The sequence below is a fragment of the Apus apus genome, chromosome 12 (assembly GCF_020740795.1).
Source record: "Apus apus isolate bApuApu2 chromosome 12, bApuApu2.pri.cur, whole genome shotgun sequence".
In the NCBI taxonomy this organism is placed as follows: Eukaryota; Metazoa; Chordata; class Aves; order Apodiformes; family Apodidae; genus Apus; species Apus apus.
In genome coordinates this window covers 5,087,974-5,115,147 of record NC_067293.1, presented here as the reverse complement: position 1 = coordinate 5,115,147, position 27,174 = coordinate 5,087,974, and the positions used below count along the sequence as shown (strand labels likewise).

The window sequence follows — 27,174 nt, the reverse complement described above, 5'->3', positions numbered from 1 at the left end:
GCTTTATTGATATAGATTATAGCTTTAACTGGTGTCAAGGGCACCTAGAATTCTGGACCACCTTCCTTTAGGGATGCGTAGCTCTTAGGAAATGATGCCGTAGGAGTAAAGCAGTTGCCAATGCATGGGGCTGAGTGTCTTTCAGTCCTGAGAATGTCTGTGAAGTGTCCATGAGAGCCAGCATGGGTGGGAGTGGACAAAGATGCAGATTTTCTTCTTTTCTTTTGCAAAACTGAGCATGAGGCTCAAAGAGCTGAACACAGAGAACGTAACCCAAACACTATGACAGCCTCCTGGCCAAAGCTAACAAAGATACACCATTCATTCAGGGACTTGTCCTGGGTACCTGCTTCAGAGCTGGGATCAAAGGTGATGCAGTCAAGGCTAGTTTAGATGCTGGAGAATCCTCTCTTTGGTATGTGTGAGGAGATGCCCATGTGTGCCAAATTCTGTAGCAAAACTTGATGACAGCACTTCTGCTGGGATTGTGCACCACCTCAATCTTATTACTTAATGAAGATGGAAAGAGCAAAATTGGCCTCTGTCATTCACCAGCAGCCAGATTCTGCTGTCTCTGAAGTGCCTGTGATTTCCAGGGGTAGAACTAAGCTCCTGCCTCCATTATTACAGCAAATAAGTGTCTTAGCTCTGTCTGAAAGCAGGGGGACTGGAGCCCAGAGAGGGTGATATGTCCAAATACACATGTGGAATATTCCCCTCTTCAGGAAGGAGATGCTGTGCACTATTAAATTCATAATGCTGTGCCTGGCTGCATTAGTTACCATGCAACACACCAACAAAATTGAGGATGAAGAACATCTTTTCCCATGTCTGAAGTACTGCAGAATAGATTTTCGTGTATGGTGCATTTGTGAAAACACTGTGAAAAAGGGGGGGAGGGTTGGAAAGGAGAAATGTTTATTCGTTATCAGCTGATGAATAATTAATTTACAAATGCTGTCTTGTTAAATATAAATTAAATCCTCATTTGACACACTTTATAATTTAGACGTATAAGCCCAGCATGAATGAAGAGAACTCCCCACTGACCACTTTCATGTAAATCCCGAGGAGCCAGGGAGGGAGGTTTGGCTTTCAAAGTTAAAGCTGACAAAGAGTAGCAGTGAGGAAGAAACTGCTGTGACAAAGCCAGTCTGGGGACCTGGGGCACTCTGTCTTTGCTCATGGGTACTTTCCTGGCTTAGTGGGGCAGGGAGGCAGTGGCTGTCTGCACAACCCTCTGCCAAGGGTTGCTCCCTCCCTGCTCAGAGCTGTGGGTGGCCGAGTTGCTGAATCACAGCCTCTTTGAGTGAAATCCCCACTGATGCCACATTATCAGAGTGTGCAGAAAGCTGGCAGCTGCTTGTGAACGAACCCCAGCAGCAGGGGGGGAGATCCCCAAGAGAGGAGCTAGGCTCTACAAAAGCCACACAGGGCTAAGTCCCCCTTGCAGAGAGCCCTTAGGTGGTTTGAGGCACCTCAGTGTGGAAGCAGAGCTGCATCCCAAGGGCCAGTGGCTCTGCTTGGTTGGAAGGCAGTTTAGTGTGGAAGCCACAGTGGGAAGCCTTGGGTTACAGCCCTGGTGTCCCTCTGCAAGACTTGGGTTAAGATCTTCTTTTCTTCTTAATAGATGGGGAAACCAAGACCAGTAATAATTGCCTGGCTCTGAGGAACAATTAGGTCTTGATTAGACTTAGCTTTGACTGGCTTGGAAGAAGTAGGGAGGGAATGAAACAAAATTAAAAAGGCACATTTTTTTAAGATGTTTGAATGTGTTGCTCTGGAGCACCAGATAAGGCTATAGGCAAAGGAAATTTTTTTACCAGACTCTAGTGGTTGCACAACACTTCTTAACTGAAGGGGCTTTAAAATGCTTCACAAATACTCTGTCTAGGAGGCAATAGCCCAGAGGTACCCAGTTCTAGGGTGGACTGCAGTGCCTAAAGCATGATATAATGCTCTGCCTAGGACCACACACTCTTCTTGGCCTGCCTGGTGTGCAGTGAGTCAGGCAGCAGCATAAATCCCGTGATGTCACACAGGTTGTGCACTGGTATAATGGGCTTGGTCGGGTTTTGGTCCCTGATAAAGGTAATTATCATAGAAATATAAAATGTTGGGAAATTGATATTGCTCACAAAGGGCCCTAGTGGTTTTTCTGGCCATAAACTCTCTATGCCTGGGTGATGGCTCAGCACTGCCAGAGCCGGTGGTGCGTTTCTAACGTCTTCAGAAATACTCATTTGCTTGGAGAACACTCGTATCTCTTGATTCCTTGATGTGCAGGAACATTCTTGTGTGCCCAAGTGCTAGGAGGGTGATTTTTCCTCATGTAGCTGCTTCTGTTCATGTAGTGGAGAGGCTGGGTGCACGGAGAAGGGCAGCAGCCGTTTTGTAGCCATCTTCCTCATTCTCTTAAGGAAAAAAAAAAAGCCCAAGGCCACTGAAGAATAGCACCAACCATGTGTGACTTGCAGGACAACTCATGAACAGCAACAGAAGGTGTACTGAAAGAAATTAGTTACTCCCATCCTGAGCATATCCTAAGAGCTTCCACAAGTTTCAGGGTCTGTTCCAAACTGGAAAAGGGAGGATTTATTCACTATGAATAATTCAACCAGCTCTTTTCATTATCCAGAACATACACTAATCCCCTCTAGATATTTTCTGTGTGACATCCATGTCTGTATTTTATTTATAGGCTGTTTATTGTGCAGAAAACACAAGGAGTCTCTTATCAGGGAAAATGAAGAGAAAGCAGAGTGTTTGCCTCTAAAACTTGGAACTAAATAAGATATGAAAATCTGGACTGTGGCCTACTGAGGGTGAAAGTGCTTTTCCTCAGAGGCATTTCTGGAGAGAAAAGCCCTAAAGTTAATTAACATTTGTGGTCCCCAGTTGGACACTAAATGGGGAATGTGGCTGTACTCCTTTCTTAAACTGCAGCTTCAGTCCTGGCATGCAGGTACCTCTGCTCAGCCACAGCTCAGGCAGCCTCAGGCTACACAGGATAAATCACCATTCTTAACTAAGTGGCTCTTGTATATTCCTTCACCAATCCAGTTTCCAGCCTTCTGCTGGCAGGAAGGGCTCAATCTCACATTCATCTCCTGCCAGTCTTTGCACAAATCTCCCATTTCTTTAGCCAGGCTGGGTGCAAAGGGGTTTTTTCGCCCTGAACCCTTGCAGGTAGCCTGTGGAGGGTGGTAGGCGCTGCCCAAGTAGTTGATGTGCTTGCCATGCCTGACCTGAGAGCACTGTCACTTGTAAGTCCTCACTCACAGGAACCTTTCTAATATAGCTCATGACCATAGCACCTGCTTGTGGTCTCCCTTTCCAGAGGTAATAATAGAATCACAGACTGGTTGGGGTTGGAAGGGACCTTAAATATCACCTAGTTCCAACCCCCCTGCTTGAGCAGGGGCACCTCCCACTAGACCAGGTTGCTCTGGGCCCCATCCAATCCAGCCTTGAACACTTCCAGGGATGGGGCTTCCACAACTTCCTTGGGCAGCCTGTTCCAGTGTCTCATCACCATCATTGTGAAGAAGGTCTCCACCAGCAGCTGGGGTTCTGCTTGTTCATAGACCATGATGACAGTGTTCCAGAGAAAAGGAGACTCTCCTTACTGAGGTCTGGATGAAGCTAGAGGAATGCCCCCTGCCCTGGCAACTCTGGCAGCTAGGAGCTCTCTCTGTTTGGTAGGAGCTTTGATGTCTGGCAGGGCAGAGGCTTTCCCATGAGGCACAGGCACAGGCATGGACTCAGCTGCAGTAACTGGGCAGTGAGAATCATAGAATCATTTAGGTTGGAAAAGACCTTTAAGATCAAGTTCAGTCATTAGCCCTTCTCCAAGTCCAGCACTAAGCCATATTCCCAAGCACCAAAACCAGACAACTTTTAAACACACCCAGGGATGGTGACTCAGCCACCTCCCTGGACAGCATGTTCCAAAGTCGGACAACCCTATCAGTGTAAAAGTTCTTCCTAATGTCTAATCTAAACCTTCCCTGGCACAACTTGAGGCCATTTCCTCTTGTTCTATCACTTGTTACTTGTAAGAAGAGACCAGTGCTCACCTCTGTAAAATGTCCTTTTGGGTAGTCGTAGAGGGTAATGAGGTCTCCCCTCAGCCTCCTTTTCCTCAGACTAAACAGCCCCAGTTCCCTCAGCTGCTCCTCCTCAGACTTGCTCTCAAGGCCCTTCACCAGCTTTGTTGCCCTTCTTTGGACACGCTCCAGCACCTCGATGTCTTTCTTCTATTGAGGGGCCCAAAACTAGACACAGAATTCAAGGTGTTGCCTCACCAATGCTGAGTCCAGAGGGACGATCACCTCCCTGGTCCTGCTTGTCACACTACTTCTAAATACAGGCCAGGATGCTGTCGGCTTTGCCACCTTGCTAAGCATACACAGGTAGGGATGTGCCTGGGAGATGCAGGCTCAGGCTCAGAGCTGCTGTGTGCAGCAGCATCTTGTGAAGAAAAGCCCAGATGCAGCCATCTCCACCACCAGTGCCTTAGCTGGTGGAGTCACTCTGCAGTTCCCCAGCAGAGACGTGTGCATGGACAGGCCAGGAAGCATGTGTTTGATTCAAGTTCTGATCTGTGCTCTGAACCTCATTAAATCGATTCTTCCAAGTCAAAGGGAAAGAACTGTTGTGTCAAATTTGAAAGATATAGGCTCTGAGCTGTACCAATAGCTGTCACTTGCTGGGCTGAATTATTTTCAAGGCCCAGTTGATTTATCTGAGCTGAAGGCTTTAGAATATTTCAGGTATGTGAGAGCCAAGTTAAAGAGCTGGTCAGAGTCCAGGGTTTCTGGCCTAGGGCAAACAGCCAGCATTGTAGGAGAGGTGGTCTCACTCTCCCCTCCCACTTGGGACAAACAGACAAAATTCTCGACCATTTCTGAGGAAAAATGGGGTTAGGAGCAGTCAAAACATTTCTACCTAGTATCACCAAACTGTTTTGATTTGCTTTTCATACAGTGATATATTCTGTTCTATAAGTAAAGCATGCAAATGAGTATCTGCAAATGAAAGTCAAAATGAAGTGAGTCAAATAGATAAGGGTAAAGAAGATGATTTTGTTAGCTTACTGAAGAAAATAAAGTTTCTGAATGAAATTAGGAGGTTGAGGTAACCCATTTTAGAATTTTGACAATTTTAATTTATTTTCAACAAAACTTCCTATTTTATTTTTTTTCAGTAGAAATTGGTCCTATTTATCTCCTGCATCCCAGCAGCAGCAGCCCTCCCATCTCCCCTGAAAGGCTGATGTGAAATCTGCCTGCTAGAAATGTGTTAGGAAATGGGAACCATTTCTCAGAATTCAGTGGTTGTGGGTGACCAGAGGCAATATGCTTCAAGGACCTCTTCATGGCTTGATGTTAAAGGCTGGGTATTCAGACTGTTACATCCCATCTCGGTGCACAGGAAGGATTTAATTGCCCGTGATACAAATTGCAAGCGAGCAGCAGTGGAGCAGTGATGCTGCCAGCCTGAGCCTCCCCAAAGCACTGGGGCTGGCTGGGCTGAGGCAGCATGTTGCTTCTCCTCCCTACAACCCCTCGCATCTCCTCCATGCCTCCTCAGTACATCTGTGTCTTCAGCTTGGTGTCTTTTGTGTCCAGGAGATACATGTTGGGGTCAGCAAGTGGGTGGGCAGGAACATCTGCTGCGAAGGCTCACGCTGGTCGGCAACAACCCATCCTTCCCTGCTGTGGGTTTGCTGGCACTGCAGCTGTTTCACACCAGTCCAGCTGAGACTGTTCCCACCAATTCCCAATGCAGCAGCTCCTCAAAGCCCCAGAGAATTCATGCTGGCTGCATGGGGCACTGTGGGGGGATTGGAGTAGATCTGGTCAGGGCTCTAGGGCTTGCTGTATGGTTGGGCATGGTGTGTGATGGTAGCATGGAGCTGATGGTAGCTGGGGACCCTGGTATAAGCTTTGCTTCTTCATCTTCTTGTCCAGAGGGCTTTGCTGTGAGGATTTATGTGGTTGTTCTCTGAGATGCAGTTAGCTGGGAATGGCTCTAACCACCTGATCAGCTTTGCTCAACAGGAGAATTGCGGGCAGTGATAATGGCTCACCCACAGGCAGATGTCTGTGGGATGTGTGAACCAAAACACTTAGGAAAGTGGGTGAAGGAACACCTTGTCTCCAAGTGGATGAGGAACAGGGAAGGTCAGGAATGGAGACTTAGCAAATGTTGTAAACCTTGTTTCTGACACTTCCTCCCTTGACCTGTTTCCCTCCACCTTTGCCAGTGTACCTGTTACTCCTCCCACACCAGACCTATGTCCTGTGGTCTGTCATTCTTCTCCACAGACACCCAAAGCCACCTTAGAAGTGTAGGAGAAGAAGGAAGAGAAGCAGAGCAGAGGGGTAAAGTGAGAAAAATTTGTAGGAGTTAGGTTGGTTGTTCCTGCAGCCACAGGGAGGTAGGAGGGTGAAGTTTACAAATGCCTGATCTTCTCTTCATTTGCTCCTTGAAAAGAAAAGCTGAAGGCAAAGAGAACTGTAGTTTTCAGGACAACCATTTCCTTTCAGGATCTGGCAGTGGTGGACTGACAGATCTGTCCAGAGCTTTCAGCCTTAATTTGTCACATGAATCTGCATCTTTTGAGAAGGCATGATGGACCCTGGTTCCCCTTGCCACAACAAAGAGCCACAGTGGTGACATGGCTTGGAGCAGTGTGCTGGGGGGATCTGCAGAGTAAATCTCACCAGGAGGCTTGGAGAGGAAAGGTGTCTGCAGGGAAAGTAGGGATGGAAGGAGCACTGGGAATGGGGCTGTTGGATTGCACTGGAAGGAGTTAGCCATTGCTTGAGGCCTCACTCATTTCCCACTGCTCAGGGCTGGTGGGATGTGAGCTCTGCATGGAGCTTCCTGCAGAGCTGGCTGCAAGTTTCAGCCCAGGTCTGCAGCAGTGAGGCTGGGAGCTGCTTAGACACTGGTCCCATCTCCTTGTATCAGCAAGAGAGGAGATGAAAATACCTCAGTGCTGCTGGTGTCAAAAAGCCAAAGGCAGGTCTGAGTGCTGGGATTTGGTAAGGAGCAGCAGAGAATGAGCTGTCCAGCTCCTATGAATTTTGGACTAAGCTAAGAACAAAGATTGGTTGGTTTGTCTGTGTGTCTGATTCTGGGATATACAAGCTCTGCCAATGCAGTCCTTGTACCTCAGCATAGATAACATGAGCCAGCATCTTCTTTGCTACTCCTCAAAGATGTCCTAAAGCTGTCTAGGGGTGCTGGGGAAGGTAGAATGGTTGACTTTCAAAGGAGGCATCTGCAGCAGGCTGGTTCTCTCGAAATAGTTGGGAGCTAGAAAAAAGGACTGGGAATATCAGCCCTCAGTTTCTGAGGAGAGTCTTTGCCCTGTGGCAGGTGTCCCAGCTTCCAAATGACCGCCACTCTTGGCATGAGAGGTGGATGAATATCTGGAAAGGAGAGTCAGCTGGCCTGGTGTTCCTTCTGTAACTGCAGTCCAGCTTCCTTTGCCCTTGGAATACCCAATTGGGGAGACAGAAATAAATTGTTCTTTCTCTGTAACCTGATTCATTTCTTCCAGCTGCTTTCCTCGGCCTCGTGCTCCATTGAAATCTCATTAGGGCTGGGCTGTGATTTTGTGGTGGCTTGAAAAGAACTGCAAAAAGTTAAACAAAATTAAGCAGGGAGAGGAGCTAAATCAAGGAACTGACAGGGCAGGAGGAGAAAGCTGGCAAGCACAGCAAGGGGGCATGAGAGACAACATGAAATAGGTTTCCTTGAAAGAGTCTGTGCAGCAGAGTACTCTGTTCCCACCTCCTTCTTCATCTGGGGCCAGGAAAGGACAGTGTCTGGAGTGAGGATTTCTGCAGAGGGCACAGACCCCTCTGTTTTGGTGAAAGCAGAACTTTCTCAGATATTTTCAATGTGCTTTTTTCCTCAAGGATGAGGGATTTATATGGGCAAACTGTGTTGGTTTTTTTTCTCCTGGCCAGCACAAGCATTTCCATACAATAGATGGCATCCCATGGATGTGGTTTTTCTGTGCTTTCTCACAACCATTTTGGTGGGAGAAGGACAGAGTAGCATCAGGGCTTGGGAGGTGGGCCTCTCTCTTAGGGGCAGGCCATTAACCCACTGCAGTGTATGATTCATCTCCCAAGCACAACACAGCTGCCATGGCTGGTGGTGAGCATCACTTCTTCAGCACCAGTTCTGGGCTCTGCTGGCTTCTTCACTCTATAAGCATGCTGTCTTATTGGAAGCAAGCGGTTCTCATGGAGGACAGCATGTTTAGGAGAAGGCTTATTGTGGTGCTTTGCATAATACTTCATTGAAGTAGTGTTCGGTGTCTTCCCCTTTAATTAATTCTGCCCCATCTGCATGTAGCATCCTGTGTCCATGCCTCCACCTTCTCAGTCATGACCTTGTCAGGGACAGTGCAGGCAGACTGTGCTTCTACAAACCAGAGTCAGGCTGATGTCATGTCTCAGCTCAAGGACTTGTCTTGATCTTTTGGGTGATGACTGTTAATCAGATGCTAAACCACAGAAGTCTAGGTCACATTCCCCTAAGGCTGACAGTGTGAGGCTCCGTGTGCCAGGCTACATTCCCATGAAAAGAAGAGCAAGCACCATGGCAATCAGCAGCCATCTTGGGGTTGCATGTGAGGAGACAACAACAGCGAAGGACAAAGAGCAGTGGTACAGGGAGCAGCTCAGAAGAAAGGGCTTGGTGGGGGGGAAAGAAATGGTCTGGTGTGGTTGGTTGTCATGAGTACAAAAGCCTGCCATTTGGATGGCCCTGCTTGCACATGCATGGGAGCAGGCATGAGGAGAGGTGTGTGGGAATGGGCAGGTAGACATCTCAGAAGCCAGCACTTGGTTCAAAAGCTCTGTCTAGTTCCCATCTGCAGAGACTCCAAGGGTGAACAAGCCATGACTGGGGAGTTTGCAAACAAAAGAGCAGCAGGTACTGCATGTCTTGTTTGAAGGCTCCTGGCACGAGCTTAGCCTTTGGTGATGGGTTTTAGCAGCAAGTTTGTAGTATAAAAATAACACTTTCTCAACTGAGATTCCCTGGGCAGAGGCAAAAGACATTCAGACAAGGACAGCACTGCCGGTGTTGCTGCAAACGTGAAACAGATGGGAAGTTCAGTGTGTCACCTTGAAAACATAGATCTTCAGAGCTTTGCTCCTTTTGTCCTTGCAAGCTCCCCTAGTCTCTCTAGCATCATGTCCAGAAAGCTCTCAGGGGTCTGATTTGGAGAGGGGAGGACCTTGGAAACAATGAAACTCACATTCTCACTTTTTTTGTTCTTTGTGATGGGGAAACAAAACTCACTCAGAGCAGGGACATGGAGACATCCACCAGCAAGGAGTCTCACACTACTAATAGGAGGACTGAGAGGAGCCTGAAGCTGCCCAACCACTTGCTGCATTAGTCAGTGTCAGGTATTAGCATCTACTGTTAGTTCATGTCCTCTCTGCTAGCTGCCTCGGGAGAGTGAGTCCTTGCACATGTCCTGCTGGAAGCACATTCCTGCCAGCAAGCTGTGGGGACAAGGAGTTGTGCATCAGATTTGAAGATAATTCTAAAATGTATTTTATTTGGCTAACCAAGCGTGGAGAGTCTCTCCAGACTTTTTTTGCTATTGTTGAGCATGTTCCCTGGGACACGGAGCTGGCTGCTGGAAGCAGCCCAGGCTTTGTCAGAGATGTTTGCAGGCTGGGAGGAATGTTTGGGATGTCATGGAGAGGAAAATGCTCACCTGGGCAGGGCTGTGTGGGTGTGGAGCTGCTGAATGCATTTCTGCCTGAAGGGGAGATGCTCAGGCTGACCCCTGTTTTGCAGAAGAGGGAAACTGGAGAAGAGGCTTCCTGGCCTGCCTCCAGCTCACAGGGTGACTTACCAGCCCCTGAAAGAAACACATCCCATTCCTGGCTCTCCTCCAATAGCTCCTAAGATTTTCCAGAATTGCAGCACCCCAAGTAGTTTACCTGTAATACCTGCTTTACCTAGCTCTGTGGTTGGCAGCATGGACAGATTCACATCAGCCCACCTGGGATGCTGGCTGTGCTTCCCAGGAAAGCATCCTGCTTTTTGTACTGCAGCGAGGGATTTGCTTGGAGGTGCAGAAGGACAGAGGCTCTATGAATAAAGACAAATATCAGAGCAAGAAAAGCGAGAATGAGACTGGTTGGGATATTAATCTCCCAGCCTATTACCAGAATTTTATCCAGCTCTGGCTCCAGCAGAGGAAAATTAAGGAAACTGTTTCCAAGTCTTTGCCTCCTCTATTTGGAGGTTTTCTTGTTGCTGTTGAGTACAAGTTGTGAAATCCACCTTAAATCCCTTAATTTTGTCCTAATTTAGGAAGACATATAAGACATCTTTATCTCATGGCTTTGCTTCTCTCTTTGGCATTTGTCAGAATGTTGAGCTCTTAAAAAACAGAGAGGAGGAAGCTCAGAGATGGATCCAGAGGATCCATGGGTTGACAGCTCCTCTGTATCCCATCACTTGCACCCTTGGGAAGGGTCAGCTGGACTACACATCCAAACTTGCTTTGAGCCTTTTGAAAAGGCTCTCTGGCAGTGCACAGCTGGGTTTACTTGGTGCATAAGTTAACCTGAAAGTACAAACTGTTGATTTCAAGTTGTGAGTTTAAGATGTTAGTCTGAAATTGGGTGGTCCTAACCCAGGGTGAAACTTAGTCTAAAGTTGAATTCCTGGGGCCAAATCCAACTGGAAATATGGGCTGATTCCTCATGTCTTTGCATCTATACACAGAGATGAGAGAGGAGGCACAGAGAGGAGCTAACTGGAGCCAGGCTGGATGTCCTTGCTGTGTCAGGAAAGCAGGATGAAGAGCAGGGAGGTGCCCCAGGGCCATGAAGGTTAGGGCAGAGCAGCTGGGGCTGAGATGACCCAAGGAACAGGTCTTATGGTGGCACACAATGGGAACATTGGCAAGCTCCCGACTCCCTTGTATTGGTGACATAAACGAGCCTCTTTATTTTTTTTTTTATTGAAAAATTTGAGATTCTCCTTGAAATGACTTTACACACGTAAATTCCATAGGCTTTCACTGAAACTATGTTTTTTAAAATGAAAGGCTTTGAGAGTGCAGTAAAACCTTTATGTTGTTTTCTTCTTTTTTGTTTTTTCTTCCAAGATGAAATATTCTTATCAACTCCACATCCCCTTATTTCCCACAAACACTCTTTTACATGACAAGGGTTTTTTTCCATTAAATCTTTTCAGATGTTACAATTTTCTGGAACTGGGTTCCCACCAGCCTCTGTGCTGGTGAGGAAAATGAGGACTGATCAGTGATGTGTGGCAGTGCCAGGTGATGTCAGTGACCCAGGGCCAGCAGGAATAGGCTGGAAGGCTGAGTTGGCCATGAGCCCACACAAGTAGCAGCAGTGATGCTGCAGGGCATCCTTAGCAGTGGATAAGCTCACGTGGTGGCATTTAGGGTAGGCAGACTCCAGTGTTTGCCTTAGGGCTAATTTGATTCATTATTTTATGGCTGAAGTTTGATATAACACTGCATGCCAACATGTGTGCTGCCCCACGTGTGATCCAAATGGCCCAACCTAACTCTTAGTGTAATTCTTCTTATTTTGCTAGCTCCTTCTGTTGAAAACACTAAAAAAGCCCGTGCTTTCAGAGAAGTTAACAACCTCCATGTGCTGCACAGCAGATGGTACAGTAATGTTGGAGGCATATTTTACAATAACTTTTTTCCACATGGGGAAATTGAGGTATTAAGTCTCTTTCTTATGCTGGAGAATGAATCGGGGCAGAGGGAAACTACAGGGAGTTCAAGAAACAGCTCTGGTTTAGGGGCTGAGCTCATCCTGCTGAACTTCAGCCTGGATTAGCCTGGACTTTTCTAAGGTCAGGAGGAGCATGAGGCATTTCCAGAAGACAGCTTGGACTGGTTCATATTGGCATCTCCCTCCAGAAGAGCCTATCCCTTTCCTATGACTGCAGGGAACCCCTGGTCAAACACTTCCTATTTTAAGCACCTTGGTCAGATGCCTACAGCTAAATGGGATGTGGTTAATACTCAGAGAAAAGTCTGAGCACTGTCCCACAGCTGATCAGTGCAGAGCTGCAGTCATGAGAGGTTCCTCAGCATCAACACAAACTGCACCTGAAGGGAACAGATGCTAAAGTCATCAGGAAATATTGTGGCTTAACCTCAGCTGGCAACTAAGCACCACACAAGTGCTGGCTCCCTCCCCTGCAGCAGGATGGAGGAGAGAACTGGAAGGGTAAAAGAGCTCCCAAATGCTGCTGCATTTTTGTATAAATTTGCCTCAGATAACTCTGAATGAAAATACATTTGTAAATGCCAACATTTCCCAATGGGTTGCCCACCTAGAGGCAAGGAAGCCAGCTCAGCTAGTAAGATCTTCCTCGTGAACAGCTGTGCTTATAGCCACTGAAATTAGATCAAACCACAGGACAGTGAGAGTCACAGCTCAGATTTTTCATAAGAGCTGAATGACTTGTGCACTACACCTTTTGCAAAGGCTGGCTTTGAATGCCACAGAAGGAGCTCTTATAATGCTGATCCCTTCTGAAAATCTGGGCTTGACAACAAAAACTAAACCCCTGGGATAGCTGACCCTCTCCTCTCCTGAAAGGTTAGCATTGGTTACCCAAGACCTGAATGCTGAATTTTACAGCAGGACAACTGACCTGACCAGCCAGCCCAGAACCAAGAACTCACAAATTACTCCAGTTAGGAGTAAGAAACCGACAGTAGCATCTAACATGAACTGATCATTGCATTTTTAATTGCTTTCTCCTACACCAGAGATATTGCTGAGAAGGAGCAATGTAAGTTAATACTGGCTCAAATGGGGCTTGCAGGGGTGGGGAAGGATATAGAAAATGTTGTGTTATTTTGGCCCCAACAGCTGGTAAGGAAAAGAATTGCCCCAAGTGCAATAAAGTCAGCCCTCCCCATCTGGGGGGGCTGCCATTGCTCCATCTTGTCCCTGCCGTGGCAATGCTTCTTTGCCCACCTGCAGGCTCTATTTCACTGTTTCACAACCTGTTCCAGGCCTTCATCACCACATTCCCTATGTTCAAGCAGTACCCAGTGGGATCCAGAGCATTTAGATACTGGAAAGGGCTCTTCCTACCTCTCGTTTTCAGGCGGTGGCCACGCTTGTGCACTTGGCCTTGAAGGCTGCTGCTATCCTAGCTCTGTGTCTCCTCATGTCTGCTTTGAAATTAATTGTAGAGGCAACGCCATCACTTTGAGCATGCTGAATCTGTCCCCATTTAGAGATAGGTTAGGACCTCATCCTCATCACCTTTGCTCATCCCTGTGTCTAACCAGGGTTAAGGATCAGCCCAGAGAGTGACTCGACTGCCCAATAGCAAATGCTCTTTTCTCATTATCTCATTCCTATGCAAGGGACGTTTTGGTACCAATCACTCATCACCAGTTGGCTGACAGTGAAGGAAAATGAAGTGGGGAGTTGTGCACTGCCCTGCTCTGCCTCCCCAGGCAGGATATGCTGTCCAAGGGAGCAAACTAAGCTCCTCATCCATTCTAACAGCTCAGTGTCTGTAAGTGGGCTCTGGAGCAGCAGTGAGGGCAGGGAAGGGAGACACTGCTGCAGTCATAAAAATTCCACTGAGATAAATCAATAGAGGGAGGAGGAGAATAGGAGGGAGAGATGGCAAAGCCAGACCTTGTTCATCTCTGCCCACAGGAGAGAGGGAGATGATGCCCCAGTGGTCATGTGGGTTTAACGGGAGTGAAAGGGAGCAAGGCTCAAGTCAGAGAGAAGCTGTCAGGAGCAGATGACAGGCTTTAGGATGGGCTGGTGGACGTGGATTTAAGGGTCTGGTTCAGACAGCCAAGACAGCCACTGAGAGTCAGACGTGGTCCTGCATGGCACTGATTAGCACCTTCTCAGGCAGGCTGAAAAAGAGGGTAAGGGAGCAAATTGGCTCACATCAGCAAGCAGCAGAATAGGTGCTGCTTCCCTGAAATGTTAGTTAGGGGTGAGCTAGGACACCCTGTCTCTCACAAAAAAAAAATGTCCCCACTATGGTGGAAACTCTGTTTTCTGTTTGCAGAAGACTCAAGATTTTGAACTAGTTGCACCACGAGCTGGGTTCTTAGCAGCCCCAGCTTCCCTTTCTGCCCAGGAAGCCTAGTGCCCCAGGGTTTCATATAAACCAGTGTTAAGGCTTGCAGCAAGGTATGGATTCTCACTAAGTTTATGCACAGTACCAGTATTTTTATACACACAAATGGGGTGTGTGGAGCACTGCTGGGCTGTATCCTAATAACAGAAGGAGCTGCTCGCCTTCCCTGCTAAGCTGGTGAGCAGCTTTCCTTGCCTGTGTTTGAAAGGTGTACCTCAACTTAGGACTGGATTCAGCCAACACCCACACTGCCCCTTCAGGCCTGTGCTTCAAAGGAGTGTTTGGCTTGAACTGGCTGTCAAGAGGAAGCTCCAGCCCTTCTTCACGTGGTTCCAGGCATGGGTCAGGCCAAACCTGTTACATCTCAGCCCACCAGTCAACAGTCTTTGGCCTTTCCTAAGTGTGCCATGGGTGTGCTGACCCCGAGCTAAAGATGAGCGTGGAAAGGTGTCAGTGGTCACCAACACCTGCTCCCAGAATTAAAAAGCTAATATTATGGTTGTGACTTCAAAACGGTGGCGCAGACCAAACGACTGGGCTCTGCTTTGCCTGGATCCCTCTCAAAAAGGCATGTTCTTCCTTCTCTTTCACAGGAATACACCATTGATATCTTCTTTGCTCAGACATGGTATGACCGGCGCCTTCGTTTCAACAGCACCTTGAAGGCCCTCACACTGAACACCAACATGGTGAGCCGCATCTGGATCCCAGATACCTTTTTTAGGAACTCCAAGAGGGCTGATTCCCACTGGATAACCACCCCTAATCAGCTTCTCCGCATCTGGAATGATGGAAAAGTGCTCTACACGCTCAGGTACATCCAGCAAGCACGGTAGCTGGCTGCTGAGGCAAGGGGACAAGGTGGTCAAAGTAGAGGAGCCTTCCAGCCACCCTGGGACTGAGTAGTGGAGATGTCTGCCAGTGCTGATGGGAGTACACATGCAGTACTGGTTGCAAATGGGCTTCCTCTTCCCAGGATGAAGGCTTCAAAAAAATCAAACTGTTTTTCTGTATTCTATCTAGAAAGAAGTCAAAACTACAAGTGGTTTCCTAAACCAAAACCCTTTAGAAGTTTATGTTGCTCAGTCCAGCTATTTCCTTCTGATAAGGAAGATTTGGCTGTTGTTGACATAAATTCTTACTCCCGTAAATGAATCTGAAAAGCTGACTACACAAAAAAAGCTTTTTGAATGTGAAAATTAGATGGGTTTTTTTTCTCACTTTGAAAATATTTGTTTTGTTGGTGTTTCTCAAGGAAGCAAGAATCTCTGTCTCATTGTGATGTTGGAATCAAACCACCTTCACCGACACAAAATTTCAGTCTCCCTCTCTCTGTTCCTCCCTCAGGCTGACGATCGAGGCTGAATGTCTGCTCCAGCTGCAGAATTTCCCAATGGACACTCACTCCTGCCCTTTGGTTTTTTCCAGTTGTGAGTAGAAATATTTTTACAATCGTTTTAGAAGGCAAGTAGAAAAACCTTAGTAGATTAAAAAGTCTTCTGAGGTGACCATCCTCCCTTTTAGCTACATTTTTTCACCTAATTGAAACAGAGGCAACCTCTCACTCCTGGGCTAGCAGAGGTCTTCAGAGACAGATTCACAGCACCTCTGAGTTTCTCCTTAATTTGTGTGGGTGGTTGGAGGTGGTTATTTCACTGGTCTTCTGCTCAGTCTGATGTATGAGACACAACATATCATTTCAGCTGGCTGATAAATGGCATCTGTCCCGCCTTGGATCTTCCCACTCCTCCCTCTCCCTGAGGGCAAAGCTTGGCTTTCCAGACCTCACTCCAGAGACAGGTGCCCACTTTCTGCACTCAAGGCCATCACAAAGGAGGGGTACTCAGATGTTGGCACATGTCCCCTGATAATTTTGCAGGGAGCCTTTCTGCACTAAGAGATTCCTGTCCTCATGCGTTGGTTGGAAATCTCATTTAGTCATCTTAGCTTGGGTTCTCCTCTCCCACTTCCCCTGCCACTGGGGAGATGCAGCTCTGAGGTGCTTCAGAGGGAGGCAGCTTGCTGAGGAGATACCATCCCCTTGTCTCCCACCATCCCTCATTCTTTGCTAATTAACAGTACATGCCACACATGCTTGACAATTAGAAACACACTTCTAGTTAGGTGCCAAGCTCTTGCTCCCTCCCTCCTCTAAGGAGCTCTCTCATAGGTGTTGAGGTCCCTGCTTCACAGTAGGCTTGTTTCTTTGTCAAGCAAGCCAGAGCAGGAGAAGCCATGCTGTAGCCTGCAGGAGCCAGATCTCCTTCTCCATGGAGAATGTACCCCTTCTTTTCCCTTCACAGGTCAGCTCCCAGGGTGAGAGGTACAGAGCCATGCTGCCTCCCATACTGGCAGCTCCGTGCTCCTGGTGTACTTATCCCTAGGAAGGCAGTCACAAGGAGCAGTGAAGACTCCATGCTGCCCTAGGGAGATAAAACTTTAAAGATTTCAGGATTAGGGAATCCTCTTACTCCAACCCAAGTCTCATTCCCACCAGTGCAGTCTTTAGAAACCTGCTTCTAGCATTGCTTTGCCCATCCCTGGGATTTGAAGTGGCCCACAAGGGGAGGTGCTGTCCCTGCTCCCATTGCACGTGGGGATGCCTAAGGGAATCTAAACAGGAGCCATCTGAAGCACCTGCCTGAAAGCTTCGTGTTTGCAAAACAGCTAGAGTGACATGCCAGTGCTTTTGCAGTCGGGGTGGTGAATGAGGTGGAGGCACATGACATGTTCCTTGCCCCTTTTCCCAGATGGTTACCCACGGGAGGAGATTGTCTATCGCTGGAGGCGCTACTCCATTGAAGTCTCCGACCAGCGCACCTGGAGGCTCTACCAGTTTGACTTCACGGGGCTGAGGAACACCTCAGAAGTTCTCAGGACTGGGGCAGGTGAGGCAAAGGGACACAGCTCATGGTAATGCCACTGTATTGGAGACCTCATGGGAGGCAAAGGAGTCATCAGACATCATCCCAGTGGTGGGGAGGGAAGGTCACATCAGCAGCACAGCTAGAGAACTGTAAGAATTAAGGGATGGACATTTGCTAGAGGGAATGGAAGAGATGAAGGGTGTGGGCAAGGTGAAGCAGGGGTGGGTGAGAACCACTCATATCTGTGAACTATGGGGTGACAATGCTGATGTGAATGAAGCTGTCCCCAGTTAAAGGGTCAAGAGGGAGAGGAAATGGAGCTCAGATCCCCCTTGCTGCAGTATGTGCATGTGATCCCTGGGTGATGCTTATAACTGGAACAGGAGTGGGGAATTCAGAACTTGCAGGTCTCAATCTTTCCTCCTGTAAAGCTGGGGGGAACTGATGGATGCCTGAATTATACTATAAGGGACAGGAACAAGGCTGCACGTATGAAGAAACCAGGGAATGGAGGCCCTTCAGCTCCTCTTCCTCACGATAGCTAACAGCCCCTTTCCTTCCCACAAACAGCAGAGGAAAGCTTTGGGTTCCTGCAGGTGGGGTGAGCTTGGAGCAGCAAATTCAGGTAGTGCTTCTCCCACTCTGCAGAAAGCTGCTGTTGCCAACACTGGCAGGCAGCCACTAACTGGGGTAGAAAGGCAGCACAAACCAGGACAAGAAGTGGTGCAGTGAAAATAAGTGTCTGGAATGCTCCAGTGGCTGACATTTGTAAGTCTCTTTTTTGGTAATTGCTTGCAAGCTCCATCTTAACCTTAGAGCTGTTGGGTGGCTTTCTTCTAATACTCTGTAGGAGCCTCTGAAAAAGAGGAAGAACCTCAGCTCTGTAAGTTGTCAAATGAGCAATTAGGATGTACAGCACCACATGACTTTTCCAGGGTCAGAACCAGAGTCTCAGAGAAAGTGATTGAAGGACACCTCCTTTGTCACAGCTCAGGTAGTTAGTTGGCAAGCCAGGCCATGTAGCCTGTTACAGCTAAATAACTTCTGTAGAAAAGAAACCCTTGCAGCAATCAGCTGAAGATGAACACTCTCTATAGTTTCTTCCCTGAAACTCTTCCAGGCACTGTGCTATTCAGTGTGCTTGGACACACAGCCAGGCCACTAGAAATGCAGTCCGGTAGCCACAGAGCCAGCAGGGCAGGTAGCCAGGTGGCCAACTACAAAGTCAGCTCTTAAATTGTCACCAAGACATGAAGCCAGACAGCTACAGAGACAGCCAGGTAGCCAGAGTGTCCACTGGTCACAAAACCAGCAAGCTGGCCACAATGCCAGGGAGCCACTAAACCTACTCAGCTGGCCATGAAGCTAACAACTGGGTAGCCACCAAGCCAGCCAGCCAAGGACTTAAAATAAGAAAACCTCATCAGAAACACTCCAAATTCTGAAGCTTTGCAGATGTTTGTGTTTCAGGAAGCCATATGTTATGATTCCAATGTGTCTATTGCTTTTTCCTAGGGGAGTACATGGTGATGACCGTTTCTTTTGACCTGAGTAGACGTATGGGTTATTTTGCCATTCAGACCTACATTCCCTGCATCCTGACTGTTGTTCTCTCCTGGGTTTCCTTCTGGATCAAAAGAGACTCTACACCAGCCAGGACATCTCTGGGTAAGAGCCAGGTTGTTGCATGTCTGATGCTTGTTGAACTCTGCAAGGCTAGCAGACTGGCAGTGTTGGAGCACAAAATCTCCTAAAGCACTTTGCCATTTCTGGCACTATTCAGCTTACTGGAGGATAGTCCACTCCACCATCTTTCTGTTTGTAACACTATCCTCTTCCTCTGGAGCATTGTCAGAGGGCACCTCAAGACCAGAGTCTTGCTGAGCAGAGCAAAATGGGACCAAACAACGTGAGGAGTTTCTCTCCCACAGGAGAGGGGAAATGGAGGTGTTCTGGGGGCTGGATGCACATAGAAAACAGAAGTGCTTCTTCTCATAGCAGCTCTTTTCTCTCTTAGGTATCACTACTGTGCTAACAATGACCACCCTGAGCACCATCTCCCGCAAGCACCTTCCCCGTGTTTCCTACATCACAGCCATGGACCTCTTTGTCTCTGTGTGCTTCATCTTCGTCTTTGCAGCTCTCATGGAATATGCTACACTCAACTACCTGGTGGGAAACAAGAAACCACTGGGGCACAACAACAGGAAAGCCAGGCTGGTAGGTCAAAAGGGGCCAACAGAGGTGGATGTTGTTAGAATTCCAGGCTATTTAGAAATATCCTTTCTCAGCTTGCATTGGAAATTGCTGACGTGTTTTAGTGCCTGACATGAACATGTGCTCATGAGGTCCTCAGACCACTCTACGTGGTGGGTCTGAGGACCTGAAAGGTGAGACACAACCAGAAAAAGCAGCTGAGGCACCCATAAAACAAGGAGCTCTCTGTCAGAGCCAGGCACCCTGTGCTCTCTTCAAAATTGCTGGACATCTGATCAGCACAGTTTAGGATGGCTCACATGACTAAATGTGAATGTCCACTTTAGCACAGAGTGATCCACATCCAGCTTCTTCCACCTATACTTGTTTGATCTCTGTGGATTACAGAGGTATCTTAGGTTACAGAGATGCAGAAACCTGCTTGGTTTTGTGGTCTGTCCATCAGAAGACCTGCGTATGGGGATAGTGAACCTAGAGTGGTCATCGTCCTCTTGAGATCTGCCCAAGCTCATGGCAGGTACTTCTGACATATCAGCTGAAACAGGCCTCTGGATTAGTTCAGAACTGAAACAAAAAAAAACAGCTCTCTTCTGTGTCAGCCTCATTTCCCAGCACACACGAAGAGAGCTCTTCCATGAGTCTGATGATATGCCTGTTTTCCTGGGCCAAGGGTTATCAGTCACAGCCTTTCAGAAGCTGTTCTCCAGCAACTGACAGCAACCAGGAGACATATCTGGACTCTGTGCCGTATCTTCAGAGATAGCTGAGCTCAGGTGAATGAGGAAAGAGGCCAGAAGAGCTGAAACCAAACAGATCCTGTTTCTGCACTTTTAGTGGCAGAGCTGGGGAACCAGAGCCATTAGATCTTTGCTAACTAAGGCCTAGGGTGCCAGGAAAGAACCTCGGTCACGCAGGGTGCTACCAGTTCCCACAGTATGCCAAGGTGGTAATTTAAAACCAGGTATAGAGAAGGGGGATGATCAGACATCCCTCTTGGTTGAACTGTATCTATGCTATGAACTGCACCTGTTGCCAATGGGATGAGTTTTGGTGTCTAGAACATGTTTTCTTGCTTTTCCCTGCCCTTTAACCCACCTACCCCTCCTCATTACAGCCGACTGCCGGTGCACAGGTGATGCCATCCTTTACCACTATCAACATCAACAACATCATGCACTGGCCTCCAGAGATAGAGGAGGATGAGGATGAAGACCCTGGCTCCCCCTGCCTGGAAGGGAAGGAATGTGAGAGGTTCTTCTGCTGCATCGAGGACTGTCAGACAGGAACGTGGCGGGAGGGGAGAGTCCGCATTCACATCTCCCGCCTGGACTCCTACTCTCGTGTCTTCTTCCCCACTGCCTTCCTGCTCTTCAACATTGTCTATTGGATTGCCTATCTCTATCTCTAGCCATTCTTTGTCCTCAGCTGAAATGGACTGGAGACCAGCACGATGGGCTTCTCAAGGAGCGTAGAGAACAGCATCTCTTCCGTTGCAGTCAATTCAATCTGAACAATCCAACCTGGTGATTCCCTGAGCTCTCATCTCTTCTGAGAAGAACCAGACAGCTTTTTTTTAGCCTTCTAACATATATTTTTAGAAAATCTACTCTCCCCAAACAACCCTCTCTCCAGCACCACCAGCATTTTATGCCTTGTAAGATTGCCCCAAAACATCCTACTCCCATTGCAGATATTAGGGATTCTGTCAAAAAAAGAAAAACTTCATGTGTTTCATTTTTCTATCTAATCCTAGTCCACAATTTCATGGGAAGTGATGGCAAAGGGAGTTTTCTGCGTATTTATTAAGACTGAAAAGGAAATCATGTATATCTTAAACTTCTGCACCAGAATAGACTTCATGGAGAGCTAGAGGGTTGGAAAGGTCAGGAGGAAAGAAGCGTGAAAGAGCACAGCAGTACAGTTTTCCCACAGTACCTGGACTTGGCTAAAATGTTTTGAACCTGCCCAAAAAGCTGACAGTGGCAATGACAACGATGGAATAGCTGCAAGTCTCCACCAGTTCCCCCTAGAATATCAGTGGAACACTCCACTTGTTGTACCAAGTGGCACCCAAGGCATCCACCCACTGAAGCGCTGCTGGTTCTCATCAGGTGGTGGTAAAAAGCACTTCACGAGTTTGAAGGGTCCATCTGCCTTTGTGGAGCAGACTCTCAGGGCCCACAGTGACATTCTGCTTTCTGATCAGGACTTTGAGCAGGCTATGCAGCTTATGTTGGGCATAACCAAAAGACAGAGAAAATCCTTAGGCTACAAAGACAGAAGCAGCCTCCTGAGCCACCTGAGGTCGCTTTCTTTGGCCTGTCTCATGTGACAGACCCTATTGTACATGCATCACAGTGGGACAGTGCTCTCCTTCACAAGGACACGTGTGGAAACCATCAGATCTGTGCTTGGTAGTAGGTGCTAACCTGAGAAAGGGGTACTAGAAAAATGAACACAACCAGCTACCAACTACACACTCATTTCTGCACCTACCAGTGGTGGGGAGAGAACATTCCTCCAGCTCCAGTGTGTCTCTTTCTTCTTCTTAATAATTAGATCAAAATCAGACTTCACTAGAACTGTATGGCTTCCCCCACTTGCCACCAATAATTAGCCCTCTTCTTCCTAAAATCAGGAAATGCGGGGAGTCATGCTTGGTAGATTTCAGGAAGGTCAGACAGAGTGAGATGGTTCCTTATGGTCCATCTCGAAGGGCTAGGGAAATGCATAGTAACAGTCTCAATGGACAACAAACTGCACCAAACAGAAGAGGAAAACCAGGCCCAAGGCCCATAATGTGTAAATCAGCTGTCTCCTCAATTATATCAACTGCTGATGTGGTCCCCACCATGACTGGGAAAAGCAATGTGCCCTTAATAGTTGCTTACTGTGTAAATTACAAACAAAGCCCAAAAAATCCTTTTAAAAACGGTATGTTTTAGAAAAAAATTGGTACTTACAAGGCTTGTCATGAGGAGAAAGCTGGTGTGGCTGCAGAGGAAGTTAGTGACAGTTGGCTCACAGGACAGTTAATGGGCAGGAGGTTCTAGGTATTCTTAGAGAGCAATTTGATCTGGTTTAAAGAGAGATTTTGACACTCTTCAATCTGATCTGAATAATGAAGTGTCATGTTTAATTCATTCATAACAGCCTTTCCTTGGTTCCAGAGGAACAGCTAGAGCACCTAATTAAGTATACAATAGTACACCACTCAGCTAAGTATAACCTAATGGGGTCAGACCAGCATAGCTCTGGAAAGGGAAATTGTGCCTGTCTAACCTGTTACAGTTCTTCTTTCAAAAATACCAAGTAAGAGATAAAGGTTACCCAGAAGCATAATTTGCTCAGCTACTCCGACAGCTTTTGAAAGGCTGGGAAGAAATTATGGCGGGTGGTTCTAACTGAGGAAATTGATTTAGCAAAAGAATTATTAAGGAGGTTCTAATTAGGGGAAATTAACTGAGGAGGGGGGGGAAGGAATTGTTAAGGAGGCTCTAATTAGAGGAAATTAATGTTTTAGAGAGTAAGACACAGAGAGGGGGAAGTCTAAGAAAGGAATCAAAACAAGTTCCAGACAAGGAGAGCTGCTGGGTGACAGCGTCGACTCCCAGCCACACGGCTGGATGTTCTGCTCCTGACAGCAAAGCTCTATTAGATGGAGCACCAGAAAAACCTCCTATGACTCAACCATACACTGACAGGGATTAAACAGGGCCCTGTGATCCCTGTGGGGAGCCAAAAGGAAACAGCAACCTATATTAAAACTGGCTCGGGAGGCAGGCTGAGTGAAGCATGTCTTCACATAGCAGAAGGCAGCTGCTAGCTGGTGCGTGGGAGAGGGCACCCTGGTGGCAACCAGGGCCCATGCCAGATATGCTCATGAACAGTGCAGTGCCACACGAGTTGTGCAGGCTGCAGCAAGCACAGGAAGAGCAAAACGGAGAAGGGGAGCATCTGGAAAAGAGATGGTGGAATGGAAAATTTAAAGTCCAGGTGCAAGGAAGTCCAAACATCTGCAACCCACTGTAGCTTCAAAGCGCTTGGATCCTTGATGGGCACAGATGGTCATCATGGGCACCAAAGTACAGACTTCAGCCCTGAGAGCAGCAGCTTGTTGAAATTAGACCTTTTGCAGAATAAGCCAGGAAAGAAGCAGGGTCTACAAGAGACCTAACAGGGACTTGGGCAAAGCAAACTTGAAAGATTATAAGATGGCACCATAACCAAGATAAAGCCAACGCACACCCAACACCACACTGGTAATTTAACCAGTGATGGAGGATTTGACAGAGGAAAATAGCCTAGTGTGGGCTGGAGCACAAGGAAGCTAATTACTAAGGCTGGGGAAGGAGGAGAGAGGGGGCTTTTTGGCTTAGGGAAAGCTGTGCCCATCATAAATAGCTCAATCAATAAAGGCATTCATGAATTCAATCATGTTTTTACATTTCTACAGTATCTCAAAAAAGGAAAAGTAAGAAAAGACAGAAAGAAAAAATCATGATTTTTTGGAATTACTTTGCAAAGCACCAGTTTCCTGAAAAAAGGTCTCCCTGCTACCAGCAGGGAATCCAAGGCACAGAAACATCCAGTAGCTGTGTGTGGCCCTGCTCAGCAAGGCAGTGGGAGCCCAGCCCCACTGATCAGCCCCACCCTCCTAGACCATGATAAACCACCTGCTCTTCCCTGCATGCAGCAGTTTCTGCCATCATGCTGGAGTGAGTTATGGTGCCACAGTGTCTTTCAGCCAGGGACAGCTGTTGCCTTTTCACCAGCATCTGACTAGCTCACTCCAGGGACACAGCCTGAGAACACGAGGCTGAGCTGTGTCACACCAGGCAGGACAGACACATCTAACCAACTGCAAGACACCTGGGTGGCTGCACTGCCTTCTCCTCTCACATAGGCTTCAACCTTTTTCCCCACCTGAAAACTTGGTGGAGGAGCCATGTATTGCTGCCCTCACAGACCAAGTTGATACTGAGCTTCCCTCACCTCCTCCTTCCCCTTCCCAGGGACAAGCAAGTCTCCCTCCCACTCCTGGTGCCTCCAGAGGACCTCTGTTGGACAGCTGCATGACAAGTTTTCCTGCTACAGGCTTGATGCTTGGCTGTCATGGCTGATCACGCAGCAGAATGTGCATCCCAAGTTAGTGAATGTTGCTGTGAATGTGGCCAGTTCCACCCCTTGCTGGACAATCATCTCTACAACTTCCACAATGAAGTGGACAATTATCTCATCTGCCGTATCTGCCTTTAGGCCCTGCTCCAACCTGTGGACACCCCTTGTGGACATACATACTGTTTCAAATACCTTGAAAACTTCATGCAGGAATATTTGTCCTGTGGATGTGGGTCAGAAGAAGCTCTCTTTCCAGCAGTGGCACAAGTCCCGCCTTCTAGTACAAAACTTGCTGGATAACCTGATTGTCTTCTGTCCTTTTAAAACAGTGTCAGCAGACAACGCAGCGGTGTGAACTAGAAGCTCATCTGCAGAACAGGTGACCTGGTTTCAAGAAATACAAATCTGAACTACAGCAGAAAAAGAGGGAAGGAACATCCCCCTACCAAAGTGAAGACAAGGACACTAAAAGATAGAGAGGTATCAAGTGGATGAGCGTCACTTGTGGCAGAAAGCTCTGCAGCTGCTGTGGTATCCCCAGGGACTGCAGAGCCTGAACTGGTTAATACAGCTTTCAAGGAGACTAAATAAGATCTTCCTTAGAGAGTTAGTCTTGTGGCTGAAACAAACACAACTGAAATTCATCGAGAAGACTCAGAGGAAGAGATGATGATGAGAGTAGCTGGAGAGAAAGACATCCTACTAGGAAACACTCTTGTTCAGGAAGTCCTGTGGGACTCTATCATTGCTGTAGATGGAAGGATAGGACCATATTCTTGAGGTGAATGGTGTCAACATGAGCAGTGTGACTCACTACCAAGCTGTCTCCTTCCTGCACCTGTTTAATATCTTTATCAACAATCTGGATGAGAGGACTGACTGCACTCTCAGTCAGTTTGCAGAAATCACCGAGTTGGACAGGCACGTTGATGTGCCTCAAGGTAGAAAAGCTCTACAGAGGGATCTGAACAGGCTGGATTGATGGGCTAAGGCCAATTGTATGAGGCTTAACAAGGCCAAATGCCTGGTCCTGCACTTGGGTCACAACAACTGCAGGCAACGCTACGGGCTTGGGACCGAGTGGCTGGAAAGTGTCCAGGGGAAAAGGACATGGGAGTATTGGTAAACAGCTGTCTGAACATGAGCCAGCAGTGTGCCCAGGTGGCCAAGAAGGCAAACAGCTTCCTGGCTTGTATTAGAAACAGCGTGGCCAGCAGGAGTAGAGAAGTGATTGTCCCCCTGTACTCAGCACTGGAGAGTCTGCACCTCGAATCCTGTGTTCAGTTTTGGACAGGCCACAAGAAGGACTTTGAGTTGCTGGAGCATGTCCAGAGAAGGGCGATGAAGCTGGTGAAGGGTCTGGAGAACAAGTCTTATGAGGAGCAGCTGAGAGAACTGGGATTGTTTAGCCTGGAGAAAAGGAGGCAGAGGGGAGACTTTATCGCCCTGTACAGCTACCTGAAAGGAGGTTGGAACAAGGTGGGGTTTGGTCTCTTCTCCCAAGTAACAAGTGATAGGATGGGAGGAAATGGCCTGAAGTTGCACCAAGGGAGGTTTAGGCTGGAAAAATTTCAATGAAAGGCTTGTCAGGCACTGGAACAGGCTGCCCAGGGAAGTGGTGGGGTCACCATCCCTGCAGGTATTTAAAAGATATGCAGATGTGGCACTTAGGGATGTAGTTTAGTGGTGGACTTGGAACTGTTAGGTTTATAGTTGGACATGGTAATCTTAAGGGTCTTATCCAACCTAGATGATTATTTGATTCTATGATATTTACATTTGGCTAATGATGGGGACTGGGAACAATGATCTCAGCATTTATGATTTATGGCTTTTGTTTGGAAGGTATTAAAGGAAGTTAGGAAAAAGTTCTCATTTCTATGTCTCCAATTCCTATCCTTCCCCTCCAAATTATGCTGTGTAAAGGACCATTTTAGACTTTATGCTCTTCAGGGCAGAGACTGTCTTATTGTGTGTTTGTATAAGTACTAGCACACTAGGGCTTCATCCTTAACTGAGATTTCTGGATGCTACTTAATATAGATAATAAACAACAGTATGGACTACTCGTCTTCAACACCATTGTCTATGCACACCTTGTAAGAAGGTTAAACATTGTCCCTCAGAGAAAATTATCTCGTTGAAAGTAGAGGAAAATGTTGGTCTGATATTCTTGGCGTGGGTGGGAGATAGAAATTCTGTTTCTTTTCTTTTTGTTAAAGAAAGAAGTTACTTCCAGTCAACACTGCTCAGAAGCACTCTCTACCATTTGAAATAATTATATCTAAATGCAAGAGAAAACCTTGCTTGGGCACCTCAATCTTGTTGCCATTGTAAAGAAAATACCCATGTTTCCCCAAGTGTTTCGGGGGAGGAGGTGGATTAATATTTGGTGAACTTTTGTTTTGGCCTTTCTGTTCACTATCGTCATGCTGGTGACTTTTGAGGTGATCATAACCAAAAGGACAACCCCAGCTCTGAAGAAGGTCTCCCCCGAGAGCCACCCAGCCTCCTGACCCCAAACCACCTAGAGAACCAAAGGCCAGCACACATAGCCACATACATGAAACCTCACCCTTTGCTCCATTGGAGAAGCATTCATTAGTCATGCCTGATGTGCTAGAGAATTTAATTGGCCTCTCACTATCCCACTCCCCCCAGAAAAACATTCTCCCTCCTTCAGCATTGTCTCCCTCCCTGCATGCTGTGTGTCCCCACCACATTGTCACCACTCCCTCAACCCTGAAGCTCCCCCTACATACCCAATTAATGGGGAAAGAAGGAAAGG

At 47.4% G+C, this 27,174-nt stretch overlaps 1 protein-coding gene across 1 annotated transcript in view; it reads left to right on the top strand.

Annotated features, from left to right (window-relative positions):
* Positions 1–24,422, top strand: part of LOC127389517 (gamma-aminobutyric acid receptor subunit gamma-4) — a 31,892-nt gene extending 7,470 nt beyond the window's left edge. The window contains exons 4-9 of the mRNA XM_051630085.1: positions 14,775–14,995; positions 15,529–15,611; positions 16,932–17,069; positions 18,564–18,716; positions 19,066–19,268; positions 20,380–24,422. Coding sequence (XP_051486045.1) covers positions 14,775–14,995; positions 15,529–15,611; positions 16,932–17,069; positions 18,564–18,716; positions 19,066–19,268; positions 20,380–20,673 — 1,092 coding nt within the window. The 3' untranslated portion in view covers positions 20,674–24,422. The remainder of the gene's footprint in view (positions 1–14,774; positions 14,996–15,528; positions 15,612–16,931; positions 17,070–18,563; positions 18,717–19,065; positions 19,269–20,379) is intronic.
* Positions 24,423–27,174: the final 2,752 nt, after the last annotated feature.